Here is a 12,250-nt window from a genome sequence, read left to right as displayed (position 1 = left end):
GGAGGAAGGATATCAGCAGAGGCTTTACTGAACACGTCCGTGAAGTCTTGATATGGAGGAGGCGGAACATCAGATGACCTGGGGAAGGAAGAACAAACAGGAAGAACTTTGGCTAAACAAGTCTCAGCACAGGAGGGACCCCATGCCAGTATTTGCGTAGTCGTCCAGTCAATTGATGGGTTGTGGAGACGGAGCCATGGAAGGCCTAAAACCACTGGATGTGTGGCTCTTGGAATCACTAAAAAAGAAATATACTCAGAATGAAGAACTCCCACTCTCAGACGAACTGGAAGAGTCCTTAAGGAAATGACTGCGTCAAAAATCTTGCTGCCATCCACGGCAGTCAAAGAGATGGACGAGAACAGTCTCTCGGTGGGTAGGGACCACCGTTTAACATAAGCTTCGGTTATGAAATTCCCAGCTGCTCCGGAATCAAGGAGGGCAATGACGTTCCTGTAACGTTGAGCAATTTGGAGCGACACTGGGAGGTTACAGTCATGAGGAGATGGAGAGGAGATCATTACCCCTAGCCGGCCCTCTCCTTGGCGAGCTAGGATCTGGAGTTTCCCGGACGTTTGGGACAGGCATTGATAGTGTGCGACGGAGCTGCACAGTAGCGACAGAGAGACTCAGAGAGACGTCTTCGGCGCTCAGCGGGAGATAGACGGGAACGACTAATTTGCATAGGCTCATCCTTGGATGGAGATGGTTGACGAGGAGGAGGAGCAGAAGATTTAGGAGTAGATGATCTTCCTCGCTCGGTTGCTCTCTCTCTGAAACGTAGCTCAACCTTCGTGCAAAGAGAAATTAGCTCATCCAACTTAGAGGGCAAGTCTCTGGTAGCTAACTCATCCTTGATGCGTTCTGATAAGCCATGCCAGAATGCAGCATACAGGGCCTCGTCGTTCCATGCCAGTTCGGATGCCAGGATTTTAAACTGTATAAGATACTGTCCCACAGTACGTGTTCCCTGGCGTAAACGGAGAATCTCAGATGAAGCAGATGTTATCCGGCCTGGCTCGTCGAAGATGCGCCTGAATGTAGCTACAAAGTCAGTATAGGAGGATAGCAGGGGATCAGACTTCTCCCATAAAGGTGATGCCCAGTCAAGGGCTGAGCCACTGAGAAGGGAGATGATATAGGCAATTTTGGTACGGTCACTGAAGAAATTGCCAGGTAGAAGCTCAAAGTGGATTTCACATTGATTGAGAAATCCCCTGCAGAACCTTGGAGATCCATCAAATTTTGCTGGCGTTGGAAGATGAAGATGTGGACTGGAAATGGGTACGGTGGGTGGGGTTACAGCTGGTGTCACTGTAGTGGATGCACCGGACGTGCCAGGTCCACGGAGGGTCGTTTGAATCCCATCCAGCCGTGTAGAGAGATCCTGAAGACAGCGGATGATGTGGCCCTGTGCAGCCTCCTGATGTTCAAGTCGGGCTGCCAGTTCTTGCATCGGCCTGGTCGCTTGATCCTGGTCTCCGGCTGGATTCATTAGGTCAGTGCTTACTGTCACAACTGAGGGCCTGAGCTGACGGGAGGCAGCCTCAGTTGTAGGGGCTGAGATGTAACGGAACCTGGGAGGTTGTATCAGACCCCTAGACATGTAAGTAACATGTAGAATAACTGCCCGAAGGCGTGACCACGACAACCAGGATAAAAGTCAATGATGTTTATTATGACAAACTCCGTAACACAGCAGCAGTAAAGGAAACATAAAAGTCAGCAGAGGATAAATACAATTCCTGGGTACTACAGGGTGGCAAGGGCCACAGGCACTGGTAGTGTGAGACAGTTCTTATAATCTTCTAGTTGGAAAGTCCTTACCAGGCCTGACTGTAGCAATGGAGAGAACCCAGGATCGTACCAGCTGGTGTTCCAGGAAAGGCTGCTGAAGATAAAACGGCTGGTGTGGATACTGGCTGGAACCAGACTGTTGTTGGTACGGAGTGGATACTGGCTGGAACCAGTTAAATAATAAACGAACTTGAGAGCGATGAAATAATAATGAAGTTTGGAGTTTGAGAGCGGTGAAATAATAATACCGGTGGAGAGTGGTAAACTGCAGAAAGGACACCGGCCCTTTAAGAGAAGCTGTACACTGCTGGAAGCTGGGCTGGAAGCAGGTGATTGATAATGAAGTTTGGAGTTTGAGAGCGGTGAAATAATAATACCGGTGGAGAGTGGTAAACTGCAGAAAGGACACCGGCCCTTTAAGAGAAGCTGTACACTGCTGGAAGCTGGGCTGGAAGCAGGTGATTGATAGCTGGAAACAGGTGAGTCCAGAATGGATCGGAGAGTCAGGCTACACCGCAGATGGAATGCTGGTGCGGGTCTCTATAGCAGAAGTCTGGAGACAGGAGCTGGAACCTGGAAGACAACCACAGGAGAGAGACAAACTGGAACTAGGTTAGACAACCAAAGCACTGACGCCTTCCTTGCTCAGGCACAGCATACTTATACCTGCAGCAAGGAAGGGGTTGGCTAGGCAATTATGCAAATCAACAATACAGACAGCAGATTGGTGGAAATAATCAGATGACAAAATCCAAGATGGCTGCGCCCATGCAGACACTTGGAGGGAAGTTTGGTTTGTAATCCATGTGAGAATTGAAACAGTAATGGCGACGCCGGCCACAGGAGACAGGAGACGCCAGACTGACAAGCGCACATTTAACCACGCGGGCACAGCGGAGGCCGCGGCTGATGAAATCACCACTCTGACATTCTGCATGTGGAAACTCAGGAACAGCGGGATCCGGTCCTGGAACGCTGAGCCAGCCTTAGGAGGCATCTGAAGGGTAAGTAATGGCGTCCAGATACCCGGATCGTGACAAAACGTAGTCCCACTGCACAAAAGTGGAAGCAAGGAAGAGGCAAACAACTACAGACCAGTGAGTCTTACATCAGTAGTAGGGAAATTGATGGAAACACTCTTAAAAGAAAGAGTTGTAGATTATCTCAAATCCGGCAATTTACTGGATCCCAAACAGCATGGATTCACTGGGGGGAGATCGTGTCAAACAAATCTTATTGACTTTTTTGATTGTGTGACTAAAGTGATGGATAAAGGTGGAGCCATGGATATAGCTTATCTAGACTTTAGTAAGGCTTTTGACACAGTTCCACATCGCAGACTGCTAAATAAACTTGAAAGTTTGGGATTGGATATTAGGATTATTGAATGGATAAGATCTTGGTTGAAGGATAGAAAACAGAGAGTTGTGGTAAATGGAGTGCATTCACAGGAGGGAAATGTTACCAGTGGAGTACCCCAGGGATCTGTACTTGGACCAGTGCTTTTTAATATCTTTATTGGTGACATTGCAAATGGCATTAAAGGGAAAGTATGCCTTTTTGCAGATGACACAAAGGTATGCAACAGGGTAGACACACCAGGTGGGGTAAAACAAATGATTGAGGATCTAGGTAGACTAGAGGAATGGTCAAGAGTCTGGCAATTACAGTTTAATGCCAAAAAATGCAAAATCATGCACTTGGGTCTCAAAAATCCTAAAGCTAAATACAGTATTAATGGCACTATACTGGAAACTACTGAGGAGGAAAGGGATCTAGAAGTCACTATTTCAGATGACTTAAAGGCAGGTAAGCAATGTAACAAGGCAATGAGGAAGGCTAGTCAGATGCTTGGCTGCATTGGGAGAGGAATCAGCAGCAGAAAGAAAGAAGTAATAATGCCACTGTATAGGTCATTGGTACGGCCTCATCTAGAATACTGTATTCAGTTCTGGAGGCCATATCTTCAAAAGGATATTAATACATTAGAAACTGTACAAAGGAGGGCAACTAAAATGGTGCATGGCCTACATCACAAAACATACCCAGAAAGACTAAGAAATCTCAATATGTATAGTTTGGAGCAGAGAAGGGAAAGGGGGGACATGATAGAAACTTTCAAATATATCAAGGGTTTTAACAAAGTCCAGGAGGGAAACATTCTCCAAATGAAGAGAAGCAATAGGACACGAGGACATGCACTGAGACTGGAGGGGGGGAGGTTCAGGGGAAATTTGCGGAAAAATTATTTCACAGAAAGGGTAGTGGACAAGTGGAATAGCCTCCCATCAGAGGTGGTAGAGGCTAAGACAGTAGAGCAATTTAAACATGCATGGGATAGACATAAGGATATCCTTACAAAGAAATATGGATCAAATAAGGTTAGAGATAAAAATAATATATAAAAGAAAAAAAAGGGGCAGACTAGATGGGCCAAGTGGTTCTTATCTGCCGACAAATTCTATGTTTCTATGTTTCTATGTAACGGACAGGAAGTGCGTTCCACCTGTCCGGAAGTGCGGTCCGCGCTTCTCCGGGCGGGGAATGCGTTCCACTCGATGGAATAGTGCGCATGCACTCATGGGGGCCGAGGTGTTGTGTCCATAGAAGACACATTACACTTCAATAAAAGCCACTCTACGCCTGCGATGCCTGGTCACCTAAAGTAAAAAAGCCATATGGGGAGCAGAACACATAGTAAAAAATGCAGCAAAGGACATATAATGGCCACAGATATTACACCGTGCATATGTAAACAATGGTCCCCTGTATATTTCAAATGTAGAAAATCTTATAAAATGGGGCTTTCACATAAATAAATAGGATGCAATAAAGGTAATGTAAAAATTAAGCAAGAAATGAGTAAATGTATACCTAAAATTTACAAGTATAAGAATGCCTTATACAATAAATATCAGTACAGATAATGGCATACAAATAACAGAAAAAAACTTATAAATGAACAAAAAAGTACTGCATGTATATAATCACAGAAACCATTTTAGTTCGAACTCAGAGTTCAATCCTGCAGGGATAAGGGTATTTATTTTGAATATCCACTGCATTTCTGCCTTAGCAAGACTCCCCTCTGTGTCGTGATCTCTCCAAGAAGCTTTAATTTGTTGTATGCCTATGAATGAGGCTAAATGTGACACAGAACAATTATGTTTACTCTGAAAATGTTCTGATAAGGTGTGGGTGTTAATACCTTTTTTAATATTGCGTAGATGTTCTGCAATACGTGTTTTTAGTGCTCTCCCTGTTCTTCCTATATAGAGGAGACCACAACTGCACTTGGGGGGTAATTCCAAGTTGATCGCAGCAGGACATTTTTTAGCAGTTGGGCAAAACCATGTGCACTGCAGGGGGGGGGGGGGGGGGGGGGGGCAGATATAACATTTGCAGAGAGAGTTAGATTTGGGTGGGTTATTTTGTTTCTGTGCAGGGTAAATACTGGCTGCTTTATTTTTACACTGCAATTTAGATTGCAGATTGAACACACCACACCCAAATCTAACTCTCTCTGCACATGTTATATCTAGCTCCCCTGCAGTGCACATGGTTTTTGCCCAACTGCTAAAAAATTTCCTGCTGCTATCAACTTGGTATTACCCCCTTAATGAGGTATATTACATTGGTGGTGTGGCAAGTTATAAAATCTTTTATTTGATATTTGATATTATTATGGACAAATTCGATGATTTTGGAGGTGGTTGCAGGTATATTCCTGCATACTATACAGGTGCCGCATCGATGAAATCCTTTGGTCCGGATAGGATTACTTGATTCAAATGGTAACGCACTTTTCACCAAGGAGTTTTTCAGGTTATTACTTTTCCTATATATGAATCGCGGCTTTTCCGGAATGATGTTCTTTAATATGAGATCTCTCATTAAGAGGTGCCAATGACGTTTAATTATCTGTTCTTGCTTCCTGTAGTCTGAACCGAATCCGGATATGAATGCCCATTCACAGTTGTTGATTGGGACCTTATCTTGATGTTTTACTAGGATGTCTTTTCTTTCTATGTTCTCCACTTCACCTTCTGCTTTCTCTAAGATTTCTTTTTTGTACCCTTTTTCCAGAAACTTTTTTTTCATGATGTTTTTTTGAGATTGGTATTCTAATGTCTCACTACAGTTTCGTTTTAATCTCAAAAATTGTCCTTTTGGAATACCCTTTAGCCAATTAGGGTGGTGTTGACTATTGTATGGTATTAGACTGTTACAATCCATCGTTTTGGTGTAACCTTTGGTAAGTATATTATTGTATTTAATAAAAATGGTCAGAAAAGTGGTGTCCTGGTGCCGTTACATAGATGACATTTTTTTCATCTGGCGTGGAAATCAATTGGAATTAAGTAATTTTTGCTCTTTTCTCAATTCCAATAATCTTAATATTAAACTGACTTTTGTGATAAGCCAAAAGAGTGTCAATTTCCTTGATCTGACCACGCGCACTATTCCATTGAGTGGAATGCATTCCCCGCCCGGTGAAGCGCGGACCGCACTTCCGGCCAGGTGGAACGCACTTCCTGTCCGTTGGAATGCAAACCACGCTTCCGGTCAGGTGGAACGAATCGCGGACCGCGGTTACTTCTGGTCCAGCGTTTCTAAGTGTTTCTCCTGCCTTTCACTATTTTCTCATGATGATCTTCTCTTTTATATATTTATTCCATTATTTTATTAGTTCCTATAGGACATCTATGAATTTTATATGGTTATAAACATAATATTAAATCTGGTAATCCCATCATGCATTGGGTTAATCTACTTCCTGCCTCATGGGCTTAAACAGCACTTGGTCCACACTCAGCATACACACCTTGAAAAAGACCTCCATGGTCGAAACGGCGTTGGTGCATGCTGAGAGTGGATTTTTCCTTTAAACTCAACACTTTTTATTTTGGCAGCAAGTTTGTCCGTCTGTATCATTCTGCGAGGTACGCTGGGGTTAATATACAGTGGGTATTCTGGACTTCCCATCTGTGTTACAGTTTTTTCCATCTGCTTTAATAGGGTGGTATTCATGTGACCACCGGTCAGCTGACCGACAGTCACATGACCTCCTCCACCATCCCGACGGCTCACTATCCCGATGGTCGGCATGCCGACCAACAGGGACTATTTCCACTCGTGGGTGTCCACGACACCCACAGAGTGGGAATAGAACAGCTTGGCGAGCGCAGCGAGCCTGCAAGGGGCTTGCTGCACTCGCCCCTCCCTGCCGGGATCCCGGCGTCGGTATGCTGCCGGGATCCCGGCGCCAGTAAGCTGACCGGTGGTCTCCTGACCGCCGGTCAGCTGTACTACACCCCTTTAATACCCCAGTCTGCACTTCCCAGTTTTACATGAGGTCATCTTGCTCATTTTATCATTTATGTAAATTCTAATTGGCAATTTTTTGTGTAATAAAAAGAAAAAAAAATTCTGCTCATCCATCGGGTTGGATTGTGATTGAAAGATACCTTTATATGTGGATTGAACCTGTTTTACATGTGAGTTATGGTACGCTGTGCCTATATGAATTGATGCAATACCATTAGACAAAGATACCTTTATGTGCTTTTCTCCATCACTATACAAGTGAGTTTCGGTACGCTCCATTCGATACTGAATTGGTGGTGAGTCTGTCCTCCCTTCTATCAAGTTGAATCACCAGAGCTCTTATTCTGATTATCACAAGACAGAATTTTCCAGCAATATTACCCATTGGAATTTTTGTATTTCTTTTATTTGCATGTTTCCCGTGGACATTCGATCTGCTACGAGTGACCCAAGGACTGTGTTTGGGACATCTAGACCGTATTGTAAAAGGTTTTTTATTCATTTTTCCTTATTAGACTCACCCCACTGTTGCTATTTCTCTATTTGTGGGCGCCTTTGATCATTTCCAGGGTAAAAATACTTACCTTACCTCCTCTGATGTCAGGATCCTCAATGTTGAGATGCCGCTGTCGGTCATGTGACTGCCGTCATCCCCACTGCCAGGATGCCATACCCTACCCCTGGGGCAATAGCAACACAAATCAGTAGTGGAAAACCACAATAAAAGTGTCACTTATGTATTCTCGGTAAGTTTTCCATAAAGATCGAACATTTGTGAAGTGTGAAATAACATTGATGTTTATGAGCTGGTGTTTTCCTCATTTGCAGCACCCTATATAAGATCACAGTGGAAAGAAGCAACAGAGGAGACAGCGAAAGGTCACTGTTTGTCCGCTCTGTGGTGAAGATTTTTGAACTTAGTGAGAAGTCTTTACAGGCCAGTGAAAACATGTATGTATCTCATATCAGCCGGGGGAGTCCAGCTGTTACCTTATAAAGTCCGCATGCGAAGGTCTCTGCTAAGTAGTTACGCTTAGGGGCCCATTCAGTCAGCAGTGGGTTCCGCGCCCTGTGCTCCTGGGTTAGCATTGCTTATTTTGCAGGCTATTCTCGTGATGTGCGCTCTCAATTCACTTGTAATTGAATTAAAAACAGCAATTTGCAGATGTCGCACAGTGATTTGCAAATTAAATTGTGTGGAGGGATATTAAAGGGTCTCTATACAGTGATCTTTAAGTGTGTGTATATACAAGTCTATTGACCTTATTTTCCTGGTTAAAAAAACTCTGATCCTGGATGCTGTTGTGTGTGAGGCAATTGTTTATACAATTAATGTTTGTGTTTGTTTTTTATTGTCTTGAAGGAGTGTTTTATTAAATATAATTTCTCTTACGTCCTAGAGCAGAGGTTCTCAAACTCGGTCCTCGGGGGCCCACACAGTGCATGTTTTGCAGGTCTCCTCACAGAATCGCAAGTGAAATAATTAGCTCCTCCTGTGGACCTTTTAAAATGCGTCAGTGAGTAATTAATACACCTGTGCACCTGCTGGGTTACCTGCAAAACATGCACTGTGTGGGCTCCCAAAGACCGAGTTTGAGAACCTCTATCCTAGAGGATGCTGGGGACTCCAAAAGGACCATGGGGGTATAGACGGGATCCGCAGGAGACATGGGCACACTAAAAAGACTTTGACTGGGTGTGAACTGGCTCCTCCCTCTATGCCCCTCCCCCAGACCTCAGTTAGATTCTGTGCCCAGGAGTGACTGGACACACACTAGGGGAGCTCTTCTGAGTTTCTCTGGAAAAGACTTTTGTTAGTTTTTTTTATTTTCAGGGAGACCTGCTGGCTACAGGCTCCCTGCATCGAGGGACTGAGGGGAGAGAAGTCAGACCTACTTCTTCTTAGTTAAAGTCTCTGCTTCTTAGGCTACTGGACACCATTAGCTCCAGAGGGTTCGATCACTTGGTTCACCTAGCTGCTTGTTCCCGGAGCCGCGCCGTCACCCCCCTCACAGAAGCCAGAAAAAGAAGCCGGGTGAGTATTAGAAGAACCGAAGACATCAGACGGCAGCAGACTTCAGTAACGGTACAGCGCAGCGTTAGTGCTGCGCTCCATGCTTCCACACACTTCACCAACGGCACTTGCAGGGTGCTGGGGGAGGAGCGTCCTGGGCAGCAGTTACTGGGGTCAAATTAAACTGGCAGAAGGCATATTCGGTGCCCGGGCACCGTATACTATACCCCTGCCAGTATAAAATTTTAAAATTTTAGCGGGACTACAGCGCACCGGGAAGGGGCGGGGCTTAGCCGCACAGCTCACCAGCGCCATTTTCTCTCTCTCCACAGCCGCTGCAGAGACGCTGGCCCGGACCTCCAAGCTCCTTCCAAGTAGAGGGGAGCAAAACGGGGGGGGGGGGGGGGGGGGGGGGGACGACAGGCATTTTGGTGCTTTTTATTATTCTATGGCAGCGCTGACCACATATATTATTGCTTTGTAGTATATGGGCACTGGGGTGTGAGCTGGCATATTCCCTCCGTGTTTCACTCTGCAGGCTTCCCTATGGGTCTGTCCCCTTGATTTGGCCGGTGTGAGTGTGGGTGTGTCGGTACTATGTGTCGACATGTCTGAGGCTGAGTGTACCTCCCCGGAGGAAGTTACTGGGGGCACAGAAAAGGATTTGGGAATGACTCTGTCGGCACAGCCGACTGCTGATTGGGTGAATATGTTGAGTACGCTGAATGCAAATGTGGCTTTATTGTCTAAGAGGCTGGATAAATCTGATTCTCAGACACAAACATGGAGGAAATCCATGGAGGACGCTCTGTCTCAGGTACAGACCTCCTCGGGGTCACAAAAACGCTCATTTACCCAGATGGTAGATACAAATACCGACACGGACTCTGATTCCGATGTCGATTTCAATGAGACTACTTTACACCCAAGGGTAGTTCGGAGTACTATTCAGTACATGATTGTGGCTATTAAGGATGTTTTACATATATCTGAGGAACCTGCTGTTCCAGACACAAGGATTTGCTTATTTAAGGGAAAAAAGCCTGAGGTGAAGTTTCCCCCCTCTCATGAAATTAATGTTCTTTGTGAAAAGGCTTGGGAGTCGCCGGACAAAAGGTGGCAGATTCCCAAGAGAATTTTTATGGCATATCCTTTCCCCTCTGATGACAGGGAGAAATGGGAGGCGTCTCCCAATGTCGACAAGGCTCTGTCCTGATTGTCCAAGAAGGTGGCGCTTCCGTCTCCTGACACGGCTGCTCTCAAGGATCCAGCGGATCGCAAGCTGGAGACGTCATTGAAGGCCATTTTCGTCAATACTGGTGCTTTGCTCAGACCTGCTGTGGCGTCGGTATGGGTGAGTAATGCTATTGCTAAGTGGGCTGATAATTTGGCTTCTGATATGGATACCCTTGATAAGGATAACATTCTTTTGACTCTTGGTTATATCAAGGACACTGCAGGTTACCTAAAGGATGCGGCGAGGGATTTTGGCCTCTTGGGCTCAAGAGCCAATGCCATGGCGGTCTCGGCCAGAAAGAGTAGTAGTAAATGCTGCGATACAAAAGCAGTGAGGGGAAGGGTTCTATTCGAGCCTTTTTGTGGTGCCGAAGCCTGACGGCTCGGTCAGACCGATTCTGAACCTAAAATCCCACAATCCATACTTGAAAACTTTCAAGTTCAAGATGGAATCTCTTCGAGCCATGATCTCCAGCTTAGAAGGGGGGGATTTTATGGCGTCAGTCGACATAAAGGATGCCTACTTACACGTCCCGATATATCTCCTCATCAGGCCTTCCTGAGAGTTGCGGTGCAGGATTGTCATTACCAATTTAAGATGTTGCAGTTTGGGCTTTCCACGGGCCCGAGGGTTTTCACCAAGGTTATGGCGGAAATGATGGTACTCCTTCGCAAGCAAGGGGTCACAATTATCCCATACTTGGACGATCTCCTGATAAAGGCGAGATCAAAAGAGCAATTGCTACGAAAGGTGGAACTCTCCCTGTCGGTTCTGCGACATCACGGTTGGATTCTACATTTGCCAAAGTCTCAGTTGTTCCTGACAACTCGGCTGCCCTTCCTGGGCATGATCCTAGACACGGAACTACAGAGAGTGTTTCTTCTGGAGGACAAAGCTCTGGAAATACAGACCATGGTCAAGGAGCTTCTGAGACCGACAAGAGTGTCGATTCATCAATGCACTCGAGTGCTAGGGAAGATGGTTGCGGCTTACGAAGCCATTCCGTTTGGCAGGTTTCATGCCCGGGTGTTTCAGTGGGATCTGCTGAACAAATGGTCCAGGTCTCACCTGCACATGCACCGGAAAATAAGTCTATCTTCCAGGGCCAGGATTTCTCTCCTGTGGTGGCTGCAGGGCTCTCACCTTCTAGAGGGACGCCGTTTCGGAATCCAGGACTGGGTCCTGCTGACCACAGATGCAAGTCTCCGAGGCTGGGGCGCAGTCACGCAAGGAAGAAGTTTCCAGGGAAAATGGTCAAGCCAGGAATCTTGTTTCCACGTAAATGTTCTCGAGTTGAGAGCCATTTACAACGGCCTCCTGCAAGCGAAGAACCTTCTTCAGGGTCTCCCTGTCCTGATCCAGTCGGACAACATAACAGCGGTGGCGTACGTAAACCAACAAGGCGGAACAAGGAGCAGGGCGGCAATGGCGGAAGCCACAAGAATTATCCGCTGGGCGGAACAGCACGTGAGCGCTCTGTCAGCAGTCTTCCTCCCGGGCATGGGCAACTGGGAAGCAGACTTCCTCAGCAGACACGATCTCCATCCAGGAGAGTGGGCTCTTCATCAAGAGGTATTTGCAGAAGTGACAAGGCGTTGGGGAATTCCTCTGATAGACATGATGGCATCTCGCCTCAACAAGAAGCTTCCGAAGTATTGTTCCAGGTCGAGGGAACCCCAAGCCTGTGTGGTGGACGCCCTGGTAACTCCGTGGGTGTTTCGGTCGGTGTATGTGTTCCCTCCACTTCTTCTCATTCCAAAGGTGTTGAGGATCGTAAGACGAACAAGGGTTCGGGCTATACTCGTCGCTCCAGATTGGCCACGGAGGGCCTGGTATCCGGATCTTCAGGAATTACTAGTGGAAGATCCCTGGCC

General features: G+C 46.1%; 1 protein-coding gene across 2 annotated transcripts in view; it reads left to right on the top strand.

Moving 5' to 3' along the window:
• LOC134935737 (uncharacterized) overlaps positions 1 to 12,250 on the top strand; it is a 145,330-nt gene that overhangs the window by 21,903 nt on the left and 111,177 nt on the right. For both annotated transcript variants that reach the window (XM_063930589.1, XM_063930588.1), the window contains exon 3: positions 7,954 to 8,076. In XM_063930589.1, the coding sequence (XP_063786659.1) occupies positions 7,954 to 8,076 (123 nt within the window). The remainder of the gene's footprint in view (positions 1 to 7,953; positions 8,077 to 12,250) is intronic.

Source organism: Pseudophryne corroboree, chromosome 6 (assembly GCF_028390025.1).
Source record: "Pseudophryne corroboree isolate aPseCor3 chromosome 6, aPseCor3.hap2, whole genome shotgun sequence".
NCBI lineage: Eukaryota > Metazoa > Chordata > Amphibia > Anura > Myobatrachidae > Pseudophryne > Pseudophryne corroboree.
This window is presented reverse-complemented; position numbering and strand designations above follow the sequence as displayed.